Source organism: Procambarus clarkii, chromosome 18 (genome assembly GCF_040958095.1).
Source record: "Procambarus clarkii isolate CNS0578487 chromosome 18, FALCON_Pclarkii_2.0, whole genome shotgun sequence".
NCBI lineage: Eukaryota > Metazoa > Arthropoda > Malacostraca > Decapoda > Cambaridae > Procambarus > Procambarus clarkii.
The window spans coordinates 39,426,087-39,453,254 of record NC_091167.1 but is presented as its reverse complement, the minus strand read 5'-3'; the positions used below and the strand labels follow the sequence as shown (position 1 = coordinate 39,453,254).

The 27,168-nt window shown below is 45.7% G+C and overlaps 2 protein-coding genes and 1 non-coding gene across 6 annotated transcripts in view; 2 read left to right on the top strand and 1 right to left on the bottom strand.

The window, feature by feature from the left end:
- Positions 1-1,059, bottom strand: part of LOC123754620 (putative surface-exposed virulence protein BigA) — a 55,206-nt gene extending 54,147 nt beyond the window's left edge. Inside the window, exon 1 of the mRNA XM_069326831.1 lies at positions 1,041-1,059. Within this exon, the coding sequence (XP_069182932.1) occupies positions 1,041-1,059 (19 nt within the window). The remainder of the gene's footprint in view (positions 1-1,040) is intronic.
- On the top strand, positions 1-23,720 carry LOC123754424 (uncharacterized). Of its 4 annotated transcripts, none has more exons than XM_069326514.1 (7): positions 1-99; positions 1,853-1,940; positions 2,109-2,780; positions 3,563-3,694; positions 4,068-4,247; positions 6,466-6,942; positions 23,265-23,720. In XM_069326514.1, the coding sequence occupies exons 2-7, from the start codon at positions 1,938-1,940 to the stop codon at positions 23,325-23,327; spliced, it is 1,527 nt and encodes a 508-aa protein (XP_069182615.1). In that variant the 5' UTR covers positions 1-99; positions 1,853-1,937; the 3' UTR covers positions 23,328-23,720. The 4 variants fall into 4 exon arrangements, with proteins under 4 accessions (XP_069182615.1, XP_069182617.1, XP_045592782.2 ...); XM_069326515.1 differs by lacking the exon at positions 1-99 and adding an exon at positions 127-278; XM_069326516.1 differs by lacking the exon at positions 4,068-4,247.
- On the top strand, positions 20,395-20,485 carry TRNAY-GUA (transfer RNA tyrosine (anticodon GUA)). The gene is given in 2 exon segments: positions 20,395-20,431; positions 20,450-20,485. It is a non-coding gene; the product is annotated as a tRNA-Tyr (tRNA).
- Positions 23,721-27,168: the final 3,448 nt, after the last annotated feature.

Genomic DNA, 27,168 nt, shown 5'->3' with positions numbered 1-27,168 from the left:
ATGCTGTTGTGCCAGAGCCACAGTGCCATTGCGACGCTTGTTGCTATCAGCGGTGCCAAGCGGGGGCTTACGTCCGGGTTCCCCCCTGCTGCAACAAAGGTGAAGGAGAGGTCAATTAATGCAGTGCCGTCTCTGGGATACTGTAGTGGTGAATCTGGTATTGCTACATGGACGTGTGTGTACGGCGAGGCTCGCGGGAATATATGGGACTTCCTCCGCCCTCTCAAGATCAGTGCATGTATGAGTGGCGCCAAGCTATGTCCTCGACGGTTATAGAAGTTGGTACACCTGCCAGCCTCACGCCGCCCGTGTTACACACACATACCTGTCTCTCTACCTACCTGTGTTATATACCTGCTAGCCTCTCGCCACCCGTGTTACACACATATACCTGTCTCTCTACCTACCTGTGTTATATACCTGCTAGCCTCTCGCCACCCGTGTTACACACATATACCTGTCTCTCTACCTACCTGTGTTATATACCTGCTAGCCTCTCGCCACCCGTGTTACACACATATACCTGTCTCTCTACCTACCTGTGTTACATACCTGCCAGCCTCTCTCCACCCGTATTACACACATACCTGTCTCTCTACCTACCTGTGTTACATACCTGCCAGCCTCTCTCCACCCGTATTACACACATATACCTGTCTCTCTACCTACCTGTGTTACATACCTGCCAGCCTCTCTCCACCCGTATTACACACATACCTGTCTCTCTACCTACCTGTGTTACATACCTGCCAGCATCTCTCCACCCGTATTACACACATACCTGTCTTTTCTCTACCTGTGTTACATACCTGCCAGCCTCTCTCCCCCCGTATTACACACATACCTGTCTCTCTCTCTCTACCTGTGTTACACACCTGCCAGCCTCCCACTACCTGTTACAATCATTCACCTGTGTTTAAAAATATATCTGTGCCTCCCACTACACGTGTTAAGCCAGCACACCTGCCAGCCTTTCACCACGTGAGTTAGGCCTACACACCTGCCAGCCTCGCACCCCTGTGGTATAAGCCTACACTCACCTTCACTGATATTTAACATTTTGCCGTGAACAGATTAGTAATTATTTTTTTGTCGTATGAACTACGTTCTGTTTGTTAATGAAATAATACACCTGCTCATTGGTTTAAGTGTGAGTTGTGTATACAACCCATACTCTCAACTAATCCCACGTTATGGTAACCAACGTACCAAATACAACGTGCAATGACAAGCAGCGGCTCACACAAATCCTAGTTCTCTATGCATCTGTTGGTTAGGTTAGGCGGGTGGCTTGAATTCGTGTGTTTCTGGTTAGGTTAGAACAGTGGATTTTATACGTTATGACGAATCCAGAGAACAGGCTGGTATACAATGTACTAATACCATTAACACAGCACGGCTTGTGAGGTAAGACTTGCAAACTTGTGTTGAGTTGTAATAATCCATGGATATGCTTCTGACCATTAAGGTTCCTATTTGGTTTGTATTAATATTAAAACTTGTAAGGGTCTTCTAGTGTAATAATATATGTAAAGTTGGCATCAGCTCAAGCTTTTCAACTAATCAGAACTAAGATACTTTGATATACTAGATTTCTAGGTACACAACTCCCCGCGTACACAAGACGGTTCACCAATGGCTCTTAAAATCCATCTAATCTTACCGAAACTAACCTAATATATCCTAACCTCACGATATAAACGGGGTTGACAATAAGAAAATTACTTTTGTCGACCATTCTTTAGTACGATTTGACCATTCCTCCCCATTTCCAATCACGATTATTGTGCACTGGATCACCTCGTGTCAAGGACGCAGTAAATGATCAGCTAATGGTATATCCTGTTGACAGGGGTTGCCGCGGGCCTCGACGGACTGGCCGCCCCCCGACACCAACTACACCCCAAGACTATGCTCCACGTTCGCCCATCACCATAATGGTAATATTCCTGTTTGTATTTATGAGATAATAACAAAAAACTGTATGAGATACAAAACATCAGCTTATTGGATGATCAATGTACACATTATAATCAAGCAGTTACGATCATTAAAACTATTGTTTACTTTTAACTCCGTAAAGTCAAAATAATCACTGTGGTCAACAGGAAAACGATAACCCCGAGGAGTGCAAAGTGTGCATCACCAACTATGATAAAGCCAAGCGGCGGCCGCGCACCTTGCCCTGCGGCCACACCTTCTGCACACTGTGTGTGGCGGGCATGATCAAGCTGCAGCGTCTCTCTTGCCCCACCTGTCGCGTCGACCACAAGGCCACCTCTGCCACCCACTTCCCCATCAGCTACGACATGGAGGCCGTCATACGTAAACTAAAAGTCTTGCAGCTGACGGTATTACCATCGTCAAAACCTAACGAACGACGATCTTTGATACAGGAGAAGGAAGACAGCATCAGCCAGCTTCTCAGTGGGTTTCAGGAGACGCTGTCGCAGCTGAAGAGGTACGAGGTGCAGCTGCGGGACTGGAAGAACCAACACGAGGAACTCCTCGCCAAGCTAAGTGACTTAGTAGAGCGAAACAAAGGAGCGTTGAAACTCCTGGAGGACGAGCTGAGCATCTTGCTGTATCAGAGGAAGAAGGGCGAGGAAGGTGTGGCGCGACTGGAGGGGACACAGGGGAGCCTGGCAGGAGTCCACTCCGCCGCCGAGGCTGCCACAGCCCTCGATGACAGCGAGCGCTACAACGCTGAGGTTGAAGACTGGATCCAGAACTGCCAGAAAATCTTCCCAGACGTCAACACCATTCAGACTTCCCTCAAGGTAACGTCTTCGTCAAGTTTCGTAATAATCAGTTGCCATGATGGTTAAACAATTGCAGTCTGCACATTTTATACCAAAAATGTATAAAATTACTAATATATTGTACTGAAATTCTCAACAAGCTTTAAACACCAGAAAATTTTAATTTCTATCAAGGTCTGAGGAAGATGCCCTTTTTTGTATTTTGTATAATGGTAGACAGGACTGGGAGGCTAGACCTACTGAGCGCCAAAATTCACGACAGCCCGACTGTCCCTAGCTAGCATAGTGTTGTCACAAAATGCAGACGAGGAGTCACAATAACGTGGCTGAAATATGTTGACCAAAACCACACACTAGAAAGTGAAGGGACGACGACGTTTCGGTCCGTCCTGGACCATTCTCAGGTCGATTGTGAATGGACCATTCTCAAATCACAATCGACTTGAGAATGGTCCATTGGAATGGTCCCGAAACGTCGTCGTCCCTTCACTTTCTAGCGTGTGGTTTGGTCAACTTGTAACGAAATACTAGTGTGGCATTAGTCAAGGCACAGTAAGGTTTGTACATTATTAACGTAGAATAATGTAAGCCTATGCTTCTAGTATAAAATAATGAAGGCCTATATATGGTGTTTGTTTAAAGTCATATAGGTCTATAAATGATATTTATGTAAAGTCCTACGTGTCCAACAGCACCATGTATATGTGTGTTATTTAGCCGGTAGCTTAAGCCGCCAATCCCTAAACGGAGTTTAAGATTCAACAATCAACTATATAAAATGATACTAAGCCCTGGTACAGGTGCGGGAGGTGACGAAGAGGGCGCTGGAGACCATAAAGGACGCCGACGCCATAGACGACGCCCCGGTGTTCCTGGGAGACGCCGACCACACCATCATGGAGAAGGTGGACCAGCTGGCGCCGATTTTATCAGTAAGTTCAATTTCACATTCAAAGTATTACCAAACGTTTCCACCTTAGATAACTGTATTGCTAAAAAGAGTATTATAGGAGTCAGAAATAATTAATTTGATTTAATTTTAGAGTGCAGCTTGTGTTAACAAAAATCCGTTACCCGTAGAACAACACTACGATTGTTACTTATGGGTCCAATGTTACAGCTTTGCCGAGACCAAAATAGAGACCCAGTGGGCGATACATAGTCGAGTAACGTAGAATCAACGTTATTAACGTTGATTCAACTTTGAATCAACGTCGTTTGCCCAACGCGTGCCCACTGGAGAGATACATTTTTTTTATTCTAAACACAAAACATTGTCAAGGGAGTGATCGTACATTTGGCCAGATTGAGAGCCTGAGACGGCTGGGAGAGACGGTGAAGGCGCTGATAGAGGCGGATAAGGTGGTGGCGGTGCCACAGGACCAGGGGCGTCAGCTCTCCTCCAGGATTACCCTCCACAAGGGTCGCCTCCACCTTCACACCCTCCTGCACCAGCCCACGCCGCTTCACGCCCACACCCTCGAGGTATTGGCCTCACTGCTTCAGGTCACAGTATCATGGCAGTTACAGCTGATCAGCTCTATCATAAACTTCTAAAATAAAATGCCTCTAATTCTCGTGATGTTAAATATAGATAAATTAATAAATAACTAAATAAATTAAGAACTGTGAAGATAAAAAAAATATTGATGAATTTTAGATAGACACAAAATTAATATGTAAATGAATAAATGTCTAACTAGGGTAACCCACTCTCTAGGTAGAGAGTAGTAACCCACTCTCTAACCCACTCTCTAGGAGACGATATCTGTAGGGTGAATATACTAGCTCAACCCTTCCTGTATTTACACACTAAGCACAGCCATCTGTCATCCATGAACGATAGTACATAGCAATTGTAAGAGGAACGTACAAAAACAGATTGTTGCGCCCCAAAAATAAACTTAAACCAATGCCTATAACCTTAGGTCTAAGATGGCGTATATCAGGCTTAAGATGGCTATATAACCTATTATATAGGTTGTATTGGTCCATACCTGTACGTATGGGGTCCAACGTCCACCTCCTGGTTCTCGTGCGGTCCAAGCCCCTGCTTCAGGAGGCTGGGGTCGTTCTTGCCCTTGCTGGGGTGGTTCTTCTCCGGCCCCGACCACGGCGGTCTCCGAGTTTGGAGGCCCTGTGCCTTAGGGTCTTTTACCAATTTCGAGGTAAACCCCGGAGCTGGAGCCCTTAAGGCAGTTCGTTGTTGCCTTCAGCCTCGTTCTGACAGTTCCTGCGACGGCGCTGGAACCAATTGCATTGGTGTTTGCCTTTCCATTGGAGACCCAGCGCCGTGGAGAGAGGCGAGACCTGCTGCATAGGTTATCTTGAGATTATCTTGAGGTTATCTTGAGATGATTTTGGGGCTTTAGTGTCCCCGCAGCCCGGTCCTCGACCAGGCGTCCACCCCTAGGAAGCAGCCCGTGACAGCTGACTAACACCAAGGTACCTATTTTACTGCTAGGTAACAGGGTAACAGCTTCTCCCCCGTATCAACCTACCCTGGCTTTGCGCCCTGGTGAGGCCACTCCAGACCGACAACCAGAGCGCAACTCCATAGTCTCCTAAGACTGATGGATGCCTACTATTACTACTATAGTTACCTGTCCAGTTATTGGCGTGATGTCTGTGGTATTCCAGAAGAACAAAACGTAAAATTTTGTTGTGGCACAACAGTCCATTTTTTAACGTTTTACCAATATTTGCTATTTGTCATGTTCATTAAGAGAAGCTTCGCTGTCATTGTTATCAACAGTGACAGTAACAGTTATCAAACTATTATTTTCCATATTCATTATAAAACGCTTCGTTTTCACTTACCAACAAAGTTTAAGCACCTTACTGTAACAGCATAAATTTCAATACTGTTTTCAATAAGTTTTCAATACTGTTTAAGGAGCTTACGTGCCTCACAAGAATGCTCCATCGCAGTGCTCCTTTTAGCAAGATTTGTTTAACAGTTCCTTGCTTAGATAGTCACTAGACACAAGATGAGTGTCTTCAAATTAAAAGGCGAACATACGAAAGTTCATAGTCACAAATATGATTCTATCCACAGTTCTTCTCTTGAAATTCCTCTACGCACCTTTGCCTTGTTATTATTCTACTCACATTTGGCTTGTCATTATCCTACCCACCTTCGTCGTGGCATGAAGCAGATAACATATGACTTGTTAGGAGGCTTAGTGCTTTCTTGTCTCTTAGTTCATCTTAAGCTTTACCTTATTAGATTTCCATGGAAGACGGTCTGCCATTTTTTATTTCACAACCACATCCCCAGTCACAGTTGTGTGAGGAGCTAAGGACAGGTGCCAAAGATTCCTTCCATTCCAAAGGTTCGAACTCAGCTGATAAACTTCTGTATTATTGCTTTAACTTGGCGATCACTTAGTCTCATATTACAAACACCAGTCCAGACTTCTCTTATCCGGTTGTAAACACATACTGTTCATTACTAATGTAAATATGTAAATATCACTAATTTGGTTTCACTGCTACATTACTATCTGCGTCTCAGTGCTTGTATTGTGCGTTATGACTTGAAATAAAAAATAAGGCAGCAACCGTCCACGTCTCAGTTATATTTATTTTCAATTGTAGGAATGATTTACTGTAATTTAAATATAATGATTTGCAATATTTGAAAATATTGATTAATTATTTAGTGTTTTAATGAAAATCTATAAATTGTAAACGTTAACAGCACGAGACACTGATGAATCTGGTGGAGCCGTCTTCGACTCTGGTGTTCTTGGACATCGGGTGGGCGGGTTCAGCAAGAGGCAGGATCTACATTCGCCTGAGTGCCGACACCGGTCTGGCCAAGCAGTTCCTGCTGATGTGTACTGGGCTGCGGGGTCCCACCTACGCTAACACGCGGATACTGGGAGTCTGGAATAAAGGCACAGAGTTCGAGATGGTGGGAGGCGGCGACTACGACTGCAACAACGGACAAGGAGGGACGCCATTGCTGCAGGGTCTGACCAACTGTGAGGCATACAGGAGGCCGGCAAGAGCTGGCACGGTCAGGGCTCTACATGGCCCCGAGAGCACCAAGAGCGCTCAGTTCTCCATCACCACCAGGGACTGCGCTAACAGAGAGTGGTACTGGGCCTTCGGGCAAGTGGAGAGCGGCTTGGATGTGCTGAAGGCAGTAGCTCACCACAAGTGCATCAAGGAGGTGAGTGTGGTTGACTGTGGCGTTCTGTTGCCGCCATAAACTCTATGTGTCACTCCCTACACACAGTGGCGCGTTGCTGGAAACCTTATCGGGCTATGTATCTGTATTGATGTCCTCACCTAAAGCACGAGCACGGCTTAGAAAATTCTTGTAAAGGCTTGGCGCGCATGATGAAATACATTATAAAAAGCTGCATTTTCCAGCGCCTCCGTGTGGCAGTAGAGAGGAGAAATGCACTCTCCATTCTTGGTTTCTGACCTGCATCTGACGAGCTCCTCAACATCTTGCTATTTTACAATGGATATTTTAATGAATATGTCGTAATTGAAAGGACGGTGAATTGTACAGCTACCTCCATATGGTGCTTCATTTTGTATACTAAAGAGTGCAATGTTTTGTGCTCATGGTGTGACCCAAGGATTGTCATGTGTTGTCGCCCATGGTGTGACCCAAGGATTGTCATGTGTTGTCGCCCATGGTGTGACCCAGGGATTGTCATGTGTTGTCGCCCATGGTGTGACCCAGGGATTGTCATGTGTTGTCGCCCATGGTGTGACCCAGGGATTGTCATGTGTTGTCGCCCATGGTGTGACCCAGGGATTGTCATGTGTTGTCGCCCATGGTGTGACCCAGGGATTGTCGTGGGTCGCGCCATATGTCGTGAGTCTAGTTTGATGGTAATCTATTCATTATCATTTTATAAATGTTTGGCCGTATCATGTTCTGTACAGTAACCCCTTCCCTGTTAGAACCCGTTTTCTTCTCTACGCGCCACACGCCTTAACCTGCCTCATCCCTAAAACCTGAATCATCTTCCACAACTATCGACACCACACCCTACATTCCTCCACCCCATTTAATTTTCCTCTTAACACCTTCACTCCTTCCCTTTTCCTCTTCCCTAAGTACCTTTCCCCTTCTCGCCTTCCCCTCATACCTTCCCCTACTTACAATTCCTCACGTCCTTGGCCTTTAGTCCTCTCCCATAAACTAACATCATTTTATCTATGAAACCTTTTCTGCCTATTTTCCCATCCGCACCCCCCCCTCACTCGCTCTTGTCCAGCATCATTGGGGCCCCTCTTTTCCTTCCCCCTTCCCTCCCTCCACATTTCTCCTCCCTCCCTTCCTTCCTTTCATACACGACACACAAGATCAAAGAGAATGAGCAGTTTCGTCATATTTAATGGATGAATAAGCATTATATCTGTGTCGAGGCTACGAACATCCGCCACTAGGCTCGTTCGTGTATTCGTTCAAGTGTTTGTGCGTGTATGAGAGGGGGGGATTAGTTGGGGCTGGGGGTGTATGAGGCGATGGGCATGTGTCTGGGGGTGTGGAGTGGGTGGGGAAGGCGAGGGTTTGTGTCTGGGGGTGTAGAGTGGGTGGGGGAGGCGAGGGCGTGTGTCTGGGGGTGTAGGGTGGGTGGGGGAGGCGAGGGTGTGTGTCTGGGGGTGTAGGGTGGGTGGGGGAGGCGAGGGTGTGTGTCTGGGGGTGTAGGGTGGGTGGGGGAGGCAAGGGTGTGTGTCTGGGGGTGTAGGGTGGGTGGGGGAGGCCAGGGCGTGTGTCTGGGGGTGTAGGGTGGGTTGGGGAGGCCAGGGCGTGTGTCTGGGGGTGTAGGGTGGGTGGGGGAGGCCAAGGCGTGTGTCTGGGGGTGTAGGGTGGCAGGGGGAGGCGAGGGCGTGGGTCTGGGGGTGTAGAGTGGGTGGGGGAGGCGAGGGCGTGTGTCTGGGGGTGTGGAGTGGGTGGGGAAGGCGAGGGTTTGTGTCTGGGGGTGTAGAGTGGGTGGTGGAGGCGAGGGTGTGTGTCTGGGGGTGTAGAGTGGGTGGGGGAGGCGAGGGCGTGTGTCTGGGGGTGTAGGGAGGGTGGGGGAGGCGAGGGCGTGTGTCTGGGGGTGTAGGGTGGATGGGGGAGGCGAGGGCGTGTGTCTGGGGGTGTAGGGAGGGTGGGGGAGGCGAGGGCGTGTGTCTGGGGGTGTAGGGTGGGTGGGGGAAGCGAGGGCGTGTGTCTGGGGGTGTAGGGTGGGTGGGGGAGGCGAGGGCGTGTGTCTGGGGGTGTAGGGTGGGTGGGGGAGGCGAGGGCGTGTGTCTGGGGGTGTAGGGTGGGTGGGGGAAGCGAGGGCGTGTGTCTGGGGGTGTAGTGTGGGTTGGGGAGGCGAGGGCGTGTGTCTGGGGGTGTAGGGTGGGTGGGGGGAGGCGAGGGCGTGTGTCTGGGGATGTAGGGTGGGTGGGGGAGGCCAGGGCGTGTGTCTGGGGGTGTAGGGTGGGTGGGGGAGGCGAGGGCGTGTGTCTGGGGGTGTAGGGTGGGTGGGGGAAGCGAGGGCGTGTGTCTGGGGGTGTAGTGTGGGTTGGGGAGGCGAGGGCGTGTGTCTGGGGGTGTAGGGTGGGTGGGGGGAGGCGAGGGCGTGTGTCTGGGGATGTAGGGTGGGTGGGGGAGGCGAGGGCGTGTGTCTGTGGGTGTAGGGAGGGTGGGGGAGGCGAGGGCGTGTGTCTGGGGGGTGTATGCGAGGGCGTGTGTCTGGGGGTGTAGGGTGGGTGGGGGAGGCGAGGGCGTGTGTCTGGGGGTGTAGAGTGGGTGGGGGAGGCGAGGGCGTGTGTCTGGGGGTGTAGAGTGGGTGGGGGAGGCGAGGGCGTGTGTCTGGGGGTGTAGGGTGGGAGGGGGAGGCGAGGGCGTGTGTCTGGGGGTGTAGGGAGGGTGGGGGAGGCGAGGGCGTGTGTCTGGGGGTGTAGGGAGGGTGGGGGAGGCGAGGGCGTGTGTCTGGGGGGTGTATGCGAGGGCGTGTGTCTGGGGGTGTAGGGTGGGTGGGGGAGGCGAGGGCGTGTGTCTGGGGGTGTAGAGTGGGTGGGGGGAGGCGAGGGCGTGTGTCTGGGGGTGTAGGGAGGGTGGGGGAGGCGAGGGCGTGTGTCTGGGGGTGTAGGGTGGGAGGGGGAGACGAGGGCGTGTGTCTGGGGGTGTGGGGTGGGTGGGGGAGGCCAGGGCGTGGGTCTGGGGGTGTAGGGTGGGAGGGGGAGACGAGGGCGTGTGTCTGGGGGTGTAGGGTGGGTGGGGAGGCGAGGGCGTGTGTCTGGGGCGCCCAGTGAACCTGTGTTTGCTCGTGTCCTGGGATGCGTGAGGGTGTTTGAGCCCTGTGAGGTGGTACCTACACTGTTACCCGCACGCGACCACTACAAGGAGAACTGTTGTGTATTTATTTACTATACGAGTCTGCTGGATCGAGCAATTAGCTCTTGGACCCCGCCTTTCTAACCAATCTATTTTTTATATCTACTACATATATTTCTAACACACGCACATCCGAAGGAAGCAGCCCGTTGCAGCTGTCTAACTCCCAGGTACCTATTTACTTATGGGTGGACAGGATCATCAGGATGAAAGAAACTTCATATTTGTTTCCGGCTCGCTCGGGAATCGAAGCCGGCCCATAAGGACTTCGATCCCCCAAGTGCTGTCCACTCAGCCACGAGGCTCCCTATGTGTACTCACCTAGTTTAGCTTTGATCTTATGGTCCCGCCTGTCAACTGTCAATCAACTGGTGTACAGATTCTGGAGCCAACTGGGATCTATCATATCAACATTTGAAACTGTGTATGGAGTCAGCCTCCACCACATCACTGCTTAATGCATTCCATTTGTTAACTACTCTGACACTGAAAAACCTTTCTAATGTTCTGTGGCTCATTTGGGAACTAAGTTTTCACCTGTGTCCCCTTGTTCGTGGTCCACCCATGCAAAATAGTTAATCTTTGTTCACCCTGTCAAATTCCCTGATAATTTTGTAGGTGGTGATCATGTCTCCCCTTACTCTTCTGTCTTCCAGGGACGTGAGGTTTAGCTCTCATAGCCTTTCCTCGAAGCTCATACCTCTAAGTTCTGGGACTAGTCTGGTGGCATACTTCTGAATCTTCTCTAACTTTGTCTTGTGTTTAACTAGTATGGACTACAGGCTGGAGCTGCATACTCCAGGATTCGTCTGACATAAGTGGTATACAAGGTCCTGAATGATTCCTTACACAAGTTTCTAAAGGCAGTTCTTCTTTTGGCCAATCTAGCATATGCCGCTGATGATATCCTTTTGATGTGGGCTTCTGGGGACAGGTTCGATGTGAATCAATCCCAAGATCTCTTTCTCTATTTGACTCTTGCAGAATTTCAATTCCCAGATGGTACCTTGTGCTCAGCCTCCTGCTTCCTTTGCCTGTTTTAATTACTTTACACTTTCCTGAGTTGAACTTTGGCTGGTGACGTCTCGCCACTCCGATGTCTCTCGCTTCACAGTTACTCGCTGTTTCCTGTTGCTTAGCTACTCCCTTATCCACTGGAGCACATTATCTTTTACTCCTGCCTGTCTCCTGTTTCCAATGACCTGTTATGTGTGTGTGTGTGTGTGTGTGGAGGGGGGAAGGGGGAAGGGGGCGCAAAAGTGCATTTGCGCATCTACGAATGTAATTGAGCGTATGTTTATGCAATTGTACGTATATATGCGTGTGGGCATATGCATACACGCGCGTGCGTGTGCGTATTTCAGTAAGTCTTTCATCTCCCTCTCTTTTTGTGTGTTCCTTCCTCTTGAACCAGGAGCAGGAACTTAACTTCTTTGTGCCCAATTTTGCCTTACTCCTGGGTCGAGTTCAAGGGCTCCTTCACATCCATTATTTTCTCTCTATTCCTCCATTTATTTTCTTTCCCTCTACCAATTCTCTTCCGTTCTATTTTCCTCCTAGTTTGTTTAATATCTATTATCTCTCTCCCTCTTTGGCTTGTCATTTATTGCTATCCGCTCTATATCAATATTTACCTCGTGTTCCCTTTCCTCCCTTTCGTATTTTTTCTCTCTTGTCTTTTATTGCAAAACGACTGATAAGAATTATTTTGTAATATTCCAAAAAAATAATAATACGGTACAAGATAAACTTAATAAAAATTTAATTTAAAATAAATAAATTCAAATAAGAAAAGATTTATTTATACAAATGTTTCCTCTGGCGCCACAGTAATGAGTTAGGCTGCGCCTTTTGTACGCAAATATATATATTTTACCTTTGGGGTAACTGTTACACTCTCTGCTCAATACCCACATAGAAATAGTCAAATCGGAAGAGACTGGGCTCTGCGGGGCCCCGGTCCACTACTGGGCAGATTTGATGGGAGGGGAAAGTCGCCTGAAGGGAATATAATATACTTAATGCAAATTATTAGAGTTGACGGCAGTCCGGTGGCGTTTGACGCCAGCACTGGCATCTCATTTATTTCCTAAAACTTAATTTTTTTAATTCTCTGCACCAAAACACACACACTAATATATATATATATATATATATATATATATATATATGTCGTACCTAGTAGCCAGAACGTACTTCTCAGCCTACTATGCAAGGCCCGATTTGCCTAATAAGCCAAGTTTTCCTGAATTAATATATTTTCTCTAATTTTTTTCTTATGAAATGATAAAGCTACCCATTTCATAATGTATGAGGTCAATTTTTTTTATTGGAGTTAAAATTAACGTAGATATATGACCGAACTTAATCAACCCTACCTAACCTATCTTTATAGGTTAGGTTAGGTTAGGTAGCCGAAAAAGTTAGGTTAGGTTAGGTAGCCGAAAAAGTTAGGTTAGGTTAGGTTAGGTAGGTTAGGTAGTCGAAAAACAATTAATTCATGAAAACTTAGGTTATTAGGCACATTGAGCCTTGCATAGTAGGCTGAGAAGTGCGTTCTGGCTACTAGGTACGACATGTATATATATACATACATATATACATATATAATATATATACCTTTCGCGCCGCTCCCTACGATTAAGGGGGTAGGGGAATCGAAGAGTGCTACCCGTTCTCGCACTTGCTTATAGTCAATATCTTGCTTTTGAATAAGTGCATATGTGACATACTAATTTATTGTGAATATATGAGTTTACCTTGAAATGCTGATTAGAAAACCACAACCTAACCTTCTTAGTATGTTAAGATATTACAATTAGTACTGAACCTATACCTATATTGATATTAGTTTTATAAAAAAAAATAAAACAAAGGTAAAATATTTAACTAAATTGTAAAGTAACTCTGGATATTGTCAAATTTTGTATAAAATCTCTATTGTTTAATAAAACTGACAGGAAAAGTTAGTGCCGTGAAAAAAATTAAGGCTTGTCACATGTCACAAAAATAAGGAATATGTCACATGTACTTATTTATAAGCGAAATGGTGACTATAAGCAATAAGTCATATATGTGCTGTCTTGTGCGAGAGCGGGTTGTAGAGTGAGGTTACCCCACACAGGTGTATCCACACAGGTGTACCCCACAGGTATACCCCACACAGGTGTACCCCCACACAGGTGTATCCCACACAGGTGTACCCCACACAGGTGTACCACACATAGGTATACCCCACACAGGTGTACCCCACACAGGTGTACCCCACACAGGTGTACCCCCACACAGGTGTACCCCACACAGGTGTACCTCACACAGGTGTATCCCACACCTGGTGTACACATAGGCGTACCCCACACAGGTGTACCCCACACAGCTGTACCCCCACACAGGTGTACCCCCACACAGGTGTACCCACACAGGTTTACCCCCACACAGGTGTACCCACACAGGTGTACCCCACACAGGTGTACCCCCACACAGGTGTACCCCACACAGGTGTACCCCAATAGGTGTACCCCACACAGGTGTACCTCACACAGGTGTACCCCAAACTGGTGTACCCCAGACAGGTGTACCCCACACAGTTGTACCCCCACAGGTGTACCCCCACACAGGTGTACCCCCACACAGGTTTACCCCCACACAGGTGTACCCCACACAGGTGTACCCCACACACGTGTACCCCACACAGGTGTACCCCCACACAGGTATACCCCACGCAGGTGTACCCCACGCAGGTGTAACCTCACACAGGTATACCCCACGCAGGTGTACCCCACGCAGGTGTACCCCCACACAGGTGTACCCCACACAGGTGTACCCCACGCAGGTGTACCCCCACACAGGTGTACCCCACACAGGTGTACCCCACGCAGGTGTACCCCCACACAGGTGTACCCCACACAGGTGTACCCCCACACAGGTGTACCCACACAGGTGTACCCCCACACAGGTGTACCCACACAGGTGTACCCCGCACAGGTGTACCCCACACAGGTGTACCCCGCACAGGTGTACCCCCACACAGATGTACCGCACACAGGTGTACCCCCACACAGGTGTACCCACACAGGTGTACCCACACAGGTGTACCCCACACAGGTGTACCCCATACAGGTGTACCTACCGTTGATCATAAGAATAGGAAGACGCGAGTCTGATGTCTTATATATGTCATTCTTCGGAACTTTTAATGTTGTGCACATGACACCTCTCTTCTACCACTAGAAGAGTGGTCCTGGGCCCTTTTCTGACGCTCCTGTCTCTTTTTGCTCCCCTCTTCCCGTCTTTTCCTTTCTTCCTTTAATTTCTTTTTCGTCTCTCCCTCTTCCACTTCAAAATTTTCACCATGTAACTTTCCCCCCTCCTTATATCCATCCTCTTTTTCTCCCTTTTTCTTTCCCCTCTCCCTTCTTTTTTTTCTTTTCCTTCCTTTCCCCTTTTCTCCATCCCTATCCCCCTTCTCTTTCCCCCTGTCCTCCCCCTCATCCCTCCTGCCTCCGACGAGCGCTGAAGATCTCTCCACCTTTCATTTTAAGCTCTCAAACACAAGACTCTTACCAGCTGGCCTCAGGGCCCGGCGCTCTTTGATGGACGGCATGGAGAAGGAGGAGGGAAGGAGGATGGGGAAGGAATGAGAGGAAGGAGGGGAATGGAGAATGGGTAAACGAGAGACAGAGAGAGAGAGAGAGAGGAAGCAGACTAAATATACAGAAAGAACCAAGAATGGGCGAGGAAGTTCCCCACAAGAAGACAGTTGGTGCCATCTGGGGGGTGTTGATGGAGACTGGGGGAGGAGGAGGAGTGGTGGTGTCCCTGGAAGGATCTGGTTGGGCTACGGTGGGGGGTCTGGGCTCCTTCGCGGCAAGGCTCATTGAAAGCTAGGTTCATTCAAGTCTAATCTCCTTTGAGGCTAGTCTGCTTCGAGACTAGGTTTCGAGGGCGCTGGGTTATAATGGATCTAGGCTACATAGGGCGCCTGAGGATACATACTGGGGTGAATGGAGGGCTACAGGGCAAGACTTGGACACACACACACACATACACACACAAACACACAAACACACACACACACACACACACACACACACACACACACACACACACACACACACACACACACACACACACACACACACACACACACAATGAAGATAATGTGTGTAATGAAAAGAGGTGTAGGGAGCAGGAGACCAGATACAAGGTATCATTTGGGAGATGGAACTCTTCACGAGTCAGAGAAAAAGAAAGACTTGGGGGTTGATATCACGCCAGACCTGTCCCCTGAAGCCCATATCAAGAGGATAACATCAGCAGCATATGCCAGATAGGCTAACATAAGAACGGCCTTTAGAAACTTGTGTAAGGAATCTTTCAGAACATTATATACCACATATGTCAGACCAATCCTGGAGTATGCGGCTCCAGCATGGAGTCATATCTAGTCAAGCATAAGACTAAACTGGAAAAGGTTCAAAGGTTTGCCACCAGACTAGTACCCGAGCTGAGAGGTATGAGCTACGAGGAGAGACTACGGGAATTGAACCTCACTTCGTTGGAAGACAGAAGAGTTAGGGGGGACATGATCACTACATTCAAGATTCTCAAGGGAATCGACAGGGTTGATAAAGACAGGCTATTTAACACAAGGGGCACACGCACTAGGGGACACAGGTGGAAACTGAGTGCCCAAATGAGCCACAGAGATATTAGAAAAAACTTATTTAGTGTCAGAGTGGTTGACAAATGGAATGCATTAGGAAGTGATGTGGTGGAGGCTGACTCCATACACAGTTTCAAGTGTAGATATGATAGAGCCCAATAGGCTCAGGAACCTGTACACCTGTTGATTGACAGTTGAGAGGCGGGCCCAAAGAGCCAAAGCTCAACCCCCGCAAGCACAATTAGGTGAGTACACACACACCTATTCTGTCAAAAGGAAATCAATACCGCGAGAATAAGCTCTTTAATAAACATTTCTGAAAACAATTCGAAGTATTCCAAAACGCTTACATACATAATGACTAAAACGCTAATATTTATATACTTATGGTTTCAGTCATTATATATGTAAGTCAGTCAGCCACTATGAAACCTTTTAGCATTGCATATTTCTGTTATAATAAAAAACATTCTTTTGACCCTAATTACCCACAAAGAAAGCTTCAAAGTACATACCCACTATAAAACTTCTATGCAGACGAACATTAACACAGAAGCAGTCAAGACAAAGCCAAGAAAAAAGTAGCAAAAAAGCAGTGAAGCTGATTCATGGAAGTTCAACAAGCAGGCACAAAAAAACAGAAGACATAACAACAAATAGGGGTCCCTAAGGACTCTCCCAACAACAAATGAGCCTGGTGCTGGGCGGCCTTGAGACAATGGCCACTCAGCGATCAAAGGCTCGGGCCCTTAACAAATCAGAAATAAAAAGAATATGTCAAAAGAGACCGCGCCAAAAAATGCAACATCAAAGCCAGGCAGCAGACGGTGTTTGGGGCCAGAGTTGCCAAGGCCCTGACCCCTACACGTAATACTATCTTCCCCATGCTCGGGTTTTGTTTATATTAATATATATATTAATATAAATGTGTGTGTGTGTGTGTGTGTGTGTGTGTGTGTGTGTGTGTGTGTGTGTGTGTGTGTGTGTGTGTGTGTGTGTGTGTGTGTGTGTGTGTGTGTGTGTGTGTGTGTGTGTCTGGCACTGGTAGCCACACAGAAAAATAACAAAACTTTAAATTTAATATCTAGATTTTGGTATAAACAACGGGTGGATATTAGGCAAGACCTTCGGAAAGTCAAGTGCATGTGAGCTCGCTTCAGTCAAGAAGCCAGACTGAGCTGCTTCACTGCTCCACAAAAATCAGCTTCAAAGGACTCATTATCCTAGTGATGAGGTTTATAGAGATTTTCTTTTAGAATTCGGGTTTTCCCGTCATCATTGGAAAGTCAAAATTTTCGAGAGGATTTCAATTGGTGTCGAGAGGACTTGTCCGCAATACTGAAGAAGGAACAGAGTGCCTCGTTACTAGGTATTATATCTGTGAGGTTCTCCTCGCTCACAGTTATCGTCAGGAATCGAGGACACTGCAGAGCCGGTGTTCGAGATATAGTGATCAGGATCACCAAAATCAGGAGAAAGCGCCAAGGAGGGTTCCAGGATTGAACGCCGACTTGTATGAAACGAGACCGTCGCTCTACCGTCCAGTCCAGGTCCAGGTCCAGGTTACAGTGACTGCCTGACCTGGTCTTCAATAACGGTGAGGTATGATAACATCGCTGACCCTACCTGCTCCGGTTTGACCCATATAACACTATAAACATTTGTATTGCTCCTAAGTGTGACAATATTACAGTGAACCCAATCAAAATACATGTCTTCCGACGCCAAATTATAATTATTTGAAATTATAAAATAATGTTTATGTTAATAGTGCATGAGAAAATTTCATGTTTTGGTTTCGTGCGTTATGGTGGGACAAGAATAGCTCCATATTCCTGTCACACGACTTCTTTCTCAGTGCCTCGGTGTACTGTTCTCACTGTTTGGGTCAAATGTGCAGCACAATGTGCACCTTCAACGGCAGGATGGACAGTGGTATTAAAGCTGTGTATTACCTTCCAGGCCTCCGGCCACACGTCACGTCATAATATAATGGCTCGCCAACGGACTTTATACCCCTACCTAATCTTGCCCAACTTGACCAAACTTAACCTAACCTAACTTAAGCTAGCATGCCACGATCCAGCCTACGATATTTAAAGTTTCAACATTTATACAAGTATTTATGTGAGCGACGCCTGTGTATTGACCGACCCAATCCGCTCAGCATTGGGGAGAACACACTCACTCACATGCACTCATCCCTGCAACACTTGACTTTGTTATTTTGAGTGGCACATTGAAGAGTTTACAGTTATAAAAATCACATGACTGACGTTTGACCCAACCTCTGTTCATAACACTTACCAAATCACTCGGTCTAACAGAGACCAATTTATAAGAAACTTTTTTCATTTACTAATTATTACCTACAAAAGCTAACGCGCAACTAAGTTTATTGAAAACTCACGCTGTATGAGATGGCAAACCATCTTATTGCTAGGGAAAAAATATATGAAATCCTTGCACTGTTTTCATATTTCGCTTCAAGTAGATAAATGGCACATGAGATTAAGAAGCAAGTAGTGTAGTGTGATGGCTAATAATAACACACAGCAGCTCCCCTATGACCCTGTAATATTTACATAACTCCAATAATTATGAAGTAGAGAAAAGACCAACCAATAATATATAATGATAAACTGTAAATACATAGCTATTGAAATGAAACATTCTCTGTAACTATAGCTGACATTATAATGATATAGTGTGAAGTATGGATGTAAATGTTAATGTAATAATCTCAGTTGAGATCTGATAAGCATCTTTTGTGCCCTCTGTAATTCTTTTTTGCGCTACCGCTCACAGGATGAGTATAGGGTGCCGTGCCCATTAAACTAGCCGCCTCTGGCAGCAACAACCAGAATCAATCTCAGTGTACTACACGCCTAGAAGAATACACCTTTCGGTGTATGTATCCCTTCTTGCTTTGTTTGGAATTGTCTTTAAGGTCTATTTTCATTGTGATTAGTAGAGGCCCGTTAGGCTTATCATGGTCCATCCTAGGTCAACAACTGACCTCTTGCAAGAAGTAACCCACAACAACTGCCAAAGTCGGGGGTTTACTGAGAGTCATTTACTCCTAGGTGAAAAAAGAAATCAGGTGCAAGAAAATGTTCCCGAACGCCTAGCTCTACCAGAGAATCGAACGCGGGTCCAGTCAACTGCCTAAAACACCTAGGGCCAGATTCACGAAGGAGTTACGCAAGTACTTACGAACGTGTACATCTATCCTCAATCTTTGATGGCTTTGGTTACATTTATTAAACAGTTTACAAGCATGAAAACTTGCCAATCAACTGTTGTTATTATTATAAATAGCCTCCTGGTGCTTCGGAGCTCATTAACTGCTTAATAATTGTAAACAGAGCAGCCAAAGATTGAGAAAAGATGTACAGGTTCGTAAGTGTTTGCGTAACTTCTTCGTGAATCTAACACCTGGCGATTAAAGACCATCACCAGTACACTGACCAACCAGCAAGGGCAGTGTAGTCGTGAACACAGACTTAGATGAGCGCTCAGTGTGTTCGTACTGAGAACTCTAGTACTTCTTTCAGTGTATATTCTGCATGTTGTATGCCCCAATAATACAGGTGTGTATACTGCAGTATAGTTACTGCTCCAGCCTCAGTATACCTCCTTCTCCTACCTCTTCTCTCCCACTTGCTTCTTAACCTCGTTGACCAATCCACACTAGAAAATGAAGGGACGACGACGTCCCTTGAATCGACTTGGGAATAGTCCAGGACGGTCCGAAACGTCGTCGTCCCTTCATTTTCTAGTGTGTGGATTGGTCAACATACTTCAGCCACGTTATTGTGACTCCTCGCCTTCTTAACCTCCTCTCCCAATTCAGTCCTCCTCACCCCCTCCTTCTCTTTTATTACCCTTAAAACATCATTGTCATGTATATTACTTTGACGTTTCCAAGACAGAAGTGAAGTTTTTCACTTTGAAGTTATCTGTAGCAATACGAAGATTTTACATTTTACAATGAATACTGTTGTGTGTTATTAGTACATATTTACAAGGTTATTGAAGTGTTGAAGTGACAGTTTGATTTGTTTGGCAGTCAGCTGATGCAATGTGTTCCATAATTACCGCTCAAAGGATGAACATCGGGTGTTCACTAAACTACCATTCACAGGATGAGTATAGATTGCACAATAAACTAAATCTTACAAGACTGAGCATAAGATACACAATAAACTACCACTCAAAGGATGAGTAAGGAGTGTTAAAAAAAATACCGTTTTTTTCAATTTTTTTCATACTGTTCAATAAACTACGGCCCGCAGGATGAACACAGGATGTACGATAAACTACCGATCACAGGAGTATGGACGCACAGTAAACAATAAATGCACAATAATCCGCCATCGGTAACAATACACAGGGACCTTTTCCTGTGCACGTTGCAGGACGGTCAACGTCCTTCACTTAACTTTTACTTTCCCAAGTAAAAGTTTGGGGCCACTGTGGCCCCCAGACTTTGGGGGCCACATGATTTTGTGGCCCCAAAGGTAATGTCCAGACAAGCACAATATAACTGATAAACTAAACTAGATCAGCTTTTGACCTAATACAGCTGTACATTAAAATTCGTTTTGAGCAACGAGAATCACCCTTCGATAGCTCAGTTGGTAGAGCGGTGGACTGTAGTTGGATCTTAAAGCAGACATCCATAGGTCACTGGTTCGAATCCGGTTCGAAGGATGTCGTTTTCTTTGTATTTTTTTTCGATGTTTGCAGGTCGTCTAAGATAGCCAGAGTTTTAAACAGCAGGTTAAGGCAATTTAAAATGGTTAGCTCATGCTTGGGTAACTTTTAGAGGTGAAAAAGAGAGGTGGATGAGACCTTAAATAGTTATATAGTTGAAATGAGACCATGAAGCCATATATACTTATGATGAGTCACAATAACGTGGCTGAAAAATGTTGACCAAACCACACACTAGAAAGTGAAGAGTCGACGACGTTTTGGTCCATCCTGGACCATTATCGACTTGATAATTGTCCTGGACGGACCGAAACGTCGTCGTCTCTTCTCTTTCTAGTGTGTGGTCTGGTCAATATGAAGCCATCACCTCTCCTAGGTGGTGTAGGGGCTTGGGTTCAATATCTGCTTTGGTGTTGGGCGTAAGACCCTTAAGCCCTTGGAGGGTTATTACTAAGGCCACCACAAGAGCTTATTGATCAACCAACAGGTACACTTTAGTCTTGAACATAGGCAAAGACTAATGTATGCATTAAAACATAGAGTAAACTCTCAGTGTATATACACCTAGAAGCGGGGATACACCTCGCTGTGTGTATGGCCCTTCGTATCCCGTATTAAGAGAGGTGTTGATATGCTGGTGACGTCACAAATCAAATACGTGTATTTTTGTGTAACACGAAATTCCTGTGATTCACGTCTTGATAACAATAATAACTTAGAGATGGTTACTATGTTACTGCTCGTGCAGTAACTCAGTACACCGAGAGGTGTAATAGCATTAGCAACACCGAGTAACAAAAAACACATGATTTATAATAAGAATTTTTTTGTAGTCATTTGCCGCGCGAAGGTCATTTGACCAGAGTTCCGTTCACAGAGGGTCTTCCTGTTGTAATCTGATTGTGCCACTGTTCGAAACGCAAAAAAAAATCCCGCAACTGGTGAAAGACCATTGTTTCATGTACCCAAACACTGGTGTAATCGTATGTGTCCATGCTTCCCATACCTTCCCCCCCCCCTGCCTCTATGATGGCAATAGACACAAATTATCCATTTACAGCATGTCTAAATTAAAACAAGCAAACCAAAACAAACCTTTGTTTCTCTCCTCCGGCACTGAGCTTGGGAACACCACACGTCACAAGGAACGCCTGCATTGTGACACCTTTTTTACCGATGGGATGGCCGATCGATCGCGTTCACTCACGTTTTGATCACAAACTGTGCCTGAGAGGAGAGGAAAAAAAATCACATCTACATCAAACAATCTGTGTGAATAGCTGTCAGGCAGCTAGGGTGGGGGGGTGGGGGGTAGATGGGGAATCTTTAATGAAGATGAGGGGGGAGGGGATGAGGGGGCTTTAATAGGGGGTGAGGTGGAGGGGGAGGAGGAGGGAGGGGGGTGTGTCTGTTTTGTACTGCTGCTCGTGTTATTAATATGAATTATCAATAAATTAATAATCTAAAGTTTCAAGAGGAGGGTGAGAAGAATGTGAAGAAATGAATGATTATTTGCAAAAAGTGGTGGGATTCATTGTTTAATGATTGGGAGAACCGTGCTTGTGGGAGACTTGGGAGGGAGTAAGTATTGGTGACGGGAGGGTGTGACAGCCATACAGACAGACAGACACAGAGAGGCAGACCGACAGTTTGGGAGATATATATATGTCAAGCAGTCAAAGATACATACTGGCAGAGAGAGAGAGAGAGAGAGAGAGAGAGAGAGAGAGAGAGAGAGAGAGAGAGAGAGAGAGAGAGAGAGAGAGAGAGAGAGAGAGAGAGAGAGAGAGAGAGAGAGAAAGAGAGAGAGAGAGAGAGAGAGAGAGAGAGAGAGAGAGAGAGAGAGAGAGAGAGAGAGAGAGAGAGAGAGAGAGAGAGAGAGAGAGAGAGAGAGAGAGAGAGAGAGAGAGAGAGAGAGAGAGAGAGAGAGAGAGAGAGAGAGAGAGAGACAGACAGACAGAGAGAGGGAATAGTAAACTGAACAGGATTTCAATTAAAAATCTTGTAGTACAGACAAACAGATCACATGCAATATATTAACTCATAAAATTGAACATACGATGTTTAACAAACATTTGAAATATTACTTTATATTTTTGGATGTCGATTGGAAAAGAAATTGAGAACTGAACACTGTATCGAGTTGAACACTGAAGTGAGAGCTGAACACTGAAGTGAGAGCTGAACACTGAAGTGAGAGCTGAACACTGAAGTGAGAGCTGAACACTGAAGTGAGAATTGAACACTGAAGTGAGAGCTGAACACTACAGTACTGAACACTGTAACATAACCTAAATACACTACTGTGGCATTGAATGAGGTGCTAAATCGTCTTCAGAATTACCAGACACAAAACAAGGCCTAATACTTCAATACATAATTACATGAAAATACAGAGAGAAGGAAAAACAGTTTTCAGAAATATTAAATTATTATTTTGTTTTGGATCCTATGAATCAGAATCAGAAACTTAAAACGTAATACATGGTATAGCTATGTATATAGCCATGTATTGATACATATATGGCAGTAATAGACATATATACAGCAGAATAACTCAAACTGTGAGCAGGTATACAGCAGTGTAATTAAAAAAAAAAGTTACTAATTATTACGAAATGGCAGAGTGGACTAAATAATTTATTTTTTACTTTTTACAATTTACTGACATTAATTGATATATAATAAAAAATTATTACATTAGATAATTTTACACAGCAAATAACATAGATGTATTAATTTGATAGAAAATTGACAAGTTGATTATACAATATAGGTGAAGAAATTTGCTCAGTTTGAGCACTGGCAAGCTGTGGCAGAGTGCTGCACAAGACATTGAGTGAGACGCTGCACAAGACATTGAGTGAGACGCTGCACAAGGCATTGAGTGAGACGCTGCACAAGACATTGAGTGAGACGCTGCACAAGACATTGAGTGAGACGCTGCACAAGACATTGAGTGAGACGCTGCACAAGACATTGAGTGAGACGCTGCACAAGACATTGAGTGAGACGCTGCACAAGGCATTGAGTGAGACGCTGCACAAGACATTGAGTGCGACGCTGCACAAGACATTGAGTGCGACGCTGCACAAGACATTGAGTGCGACGCTGCACAAGACGTTGATTAAGATCCTGCACAGTCACAACCTAACCTAACCTTTACTTCACAAAACGTAACGTAGCTCAGTTACAAATTGTTCTCAGTGAAAATAAACTTTCTGAGATTAAAGTGTGAAATGTGTTCCTACCGGGTCCCATATTTCTTCATTAGCGGTGTTTTCCTGAGCAGGCGCAGCCTTGCTCATGCCAACCTCGCCCCTACCACCTGTAGCTGCAATTTTTCTCTGTGAAATAATTAGGAAGTTGATGAGTTAAATGATCGGCACACGTCGGGTAATTGCTGAATTGAGGTAAATCAGCATTGATACCTGTATCCATATTTGTTGGTGCTATGATTATACTTGGACCGAGGGAGAGTGCATATACAATCTAAATACGAACTTAAGAATATAGTATAATATACCAAGACTAGTTTCTTAAAAGGCATATCTAGTACTGCATGGTTGATGGCCACCAAAACGGCTGACTGACCAGGGAGTAAGTGTACTAAAGTCCTGGACAAGTCCAGGACTTACATTAGGGGACTATTAGGGGAGTCCAGGACTTACATTAGGGGACTATTAGGGGAGTCCAGGATTTACATTAGGGGACTATTTGGGGAGTCCAGGACTTATATTAGGGGACTATTAGGGGAGTCCAGGACTTACATTAGGGGACTATTAGGGGACATTAGTGGAGTCCAGGACTTACATTAGGGGACTATTAGGGGACATTAGGGGAGTCCAGGACTTACATTAGGGGACTATTTGGGGAGTCCAGGACTTACATTAGGGGACTATTAGGGGAGTCCAGGACTTACATTAGGGGACTATTTGGGGAGTCCAGGACTTACATTAGGGGACTATTAGGGGAGTCCAGGACTTACATTAGGGGACTATTAGGGGACATTAGTGGAGTCCAGGACTTACATTAGGGGACTATTAGGGGACATTAGGGGAGTCCAGGACTTACATTAGGCGACTATTAGGGGACATTAGGGGAGTCCAGGACTTACATTAGTCCTGGACAAGTCCAGGACTAATATAAGTTCTTAGTGTGTATATATACTGAAAGCAGGGCAAAATATCTTTAAACTGAATACAGAAGACAGCTCCTATTTATATCCAATCAAACACTGCATAATATATTCATATAATTTAATAAATATTTCCAATGTATTTGTTCTCTGCACACTTTCTGATGCTATATTTAAAGTTTGTAATATATATCATATGAACTGGGTGCAGAATTTCCTGCTCCATGTGCGCTGGATTTATTAACAACGAATTATTCTCGATAAATTTATTAACAACTAATAAATTCTCGATTCTAGCTTACCGTTTGTATGTACAATTCATTAGTATTGTTTGTTTTAGTTTACACATAACAAATTGTTCTGATATATTTCGTTTTTTTTACGTTAGCGATTCGAACCTGTTATTAATGTAATAAATTCACTGGTGAAATGGCCGGATATGCTCGCGTTCATATTATTCTCCATGTATGACTTTCAGTACAAAACACCTTTTCCAATCATTTTATACAACAGTCACTAACATAAGAACTGCTTAGAGGGATACAAGTCACATAGCAGACACGAAGGTTCACGAACTGATTTTTAGACGTCCCTAACCTAACTTATCCCAAACTAATATAACGCCACCAAACCGAGCCTAACACAGCCTAAACTGTGCCTAGCCTAATGATACACAATATACAGATGCCGCATATTACACAACGGCATACACTCTCAGTGTATATACACCTAGAAGCGGGGATACACCTCGCTGTGTGTATGCTCCTTCGTATCCCGTATTAAGAGAGGATACGTTGTTCTGATAGTTCTGATAATCAGAAAATAATCAGAAGTTCTGATAATCAGAAAATAATCAGAAGTTCTGATAATCAGAAAACTCGCTGTCTCGAACTGTCTTGTGAACGATCTCGAAGTTAATCTCAATAGCTCATTAAACCATCATAGAGAGATTATAGGAAAATCCTATAGAGATTATACCTTTGTGATACTCTTTTTATATCATAATGGGTTCAAGAGATAATCTCTAAATTAAACAATTATAAATATGGTTGGCCATGATTATATGTGGCGAGCTTTGAACATATGTAGCGAGTAATAAACATATGTGATGAGCCATGAAGATATGTGGCGAGTAATGAACATGTGTTTAGCTATGAACATATATGGCAAATCATATAATTTTGATTTGCCAATCATGCGGCTCGTTCCCAGCAGTGGGCGGCAGTGAGAAGCTTATAGACACCTACTGCACGGCCTTCGTGAAGCAAACTTGAGACACTTGTCTAATATTTCTTCAATTTAAATGAAATTACTTACACATATCTTAAAAAAATGTAATATAAATATTATTTCACGCTGCAATGTCTTGTATTCGTACCAGGATTTATTTTACATACTGTATATTGTTTTTATTGCTAATAGATTTGATTACTGAAGCAAATAAGACTGACTGAGGAAAAAGTATTGCAAGAATGGTAGACGTGTGCCCACACTCGCGCGTGTGGTAAGAATAGGAGAAGATACGAGACTAAAGTGAATGAGAAAACAAAAGTGAGCACCAGGACTACTAGGCTTCTCCCTTCCCCTTCCCAGCCTCCCCCTTTCCCTTATAAACCTTCCCGTCCCCCCCTCACCAGCCTCCCCCTTTCCCTTATGAACCTTCCCGTCCCCCCCTCACCAGCCTCCCCCCTTTCCCTTATGAACCTTCCCGGTTCCCCTTCCCAGCCTCCCCCTTTCCCTTATGAACCTTCCCGTTCCCCCTCACCAGCCTCCCCCTTTCCCTTATGAACCTTCCCGTCCCCCCCTCACCAGCCTCCCCCTTTCCCTTATGAACCTTCCCGTTCCCCCTCACCAGCCTCCCCCTTTCCCTTATGAACCTTCCCGGTTCCCCTCACCAGCCTCCCCCTTTCCCTTATGAACCTTCCCGTCCCCCCCTCACCAGCCTCCCCCTTTCCCTTATGAACCTTCCCGTCCCCCCCTCACCAGCCTCCCCCTTTCCCTTATGAACCTTCCCGTCCCCCCCTCACCAGCCTCCCCCTTTCCCTTATGAACCTTCCCGTCCCCCCCTCACCAGCCTCCCCCTTTCCCTTATGAACCTTCCCGTCCCCCCCTCACCAGCCTCCCTCCCACTAACTCAAAGCTGTCCGCCGCCAGCCTCCTGCCATTCCTCTAACACATCAATCTCCGGGTTATACGCTTCACACACCACCTCGAATGTTTCTCCTCCCGTTGATCTGTCGGTATCCCCATCAGCAGCGCCGACGTCTGCTAAGGTAGTCAACATTCCCCCCTCAGGAAGCGAGGGGGTTCTCCAGACTACACCCTCAACAAGCTCGCTGATCAAATTCATCGCTACCCTGGCCAGGCCGAGGACAGATTATGGAGGTTTACGGCTGGTCTGAGGTCCCGTGAGTGTGTCTACGTGAGGGATTATCACCCTCACTACCACAACTCTCCCTCCAGCGTGCTCCTTGACGGCATTGAGTGCCTCTCTTCACGAACTCTTTATGTAATGAACGACCTTACAACATGAGGTAAACAA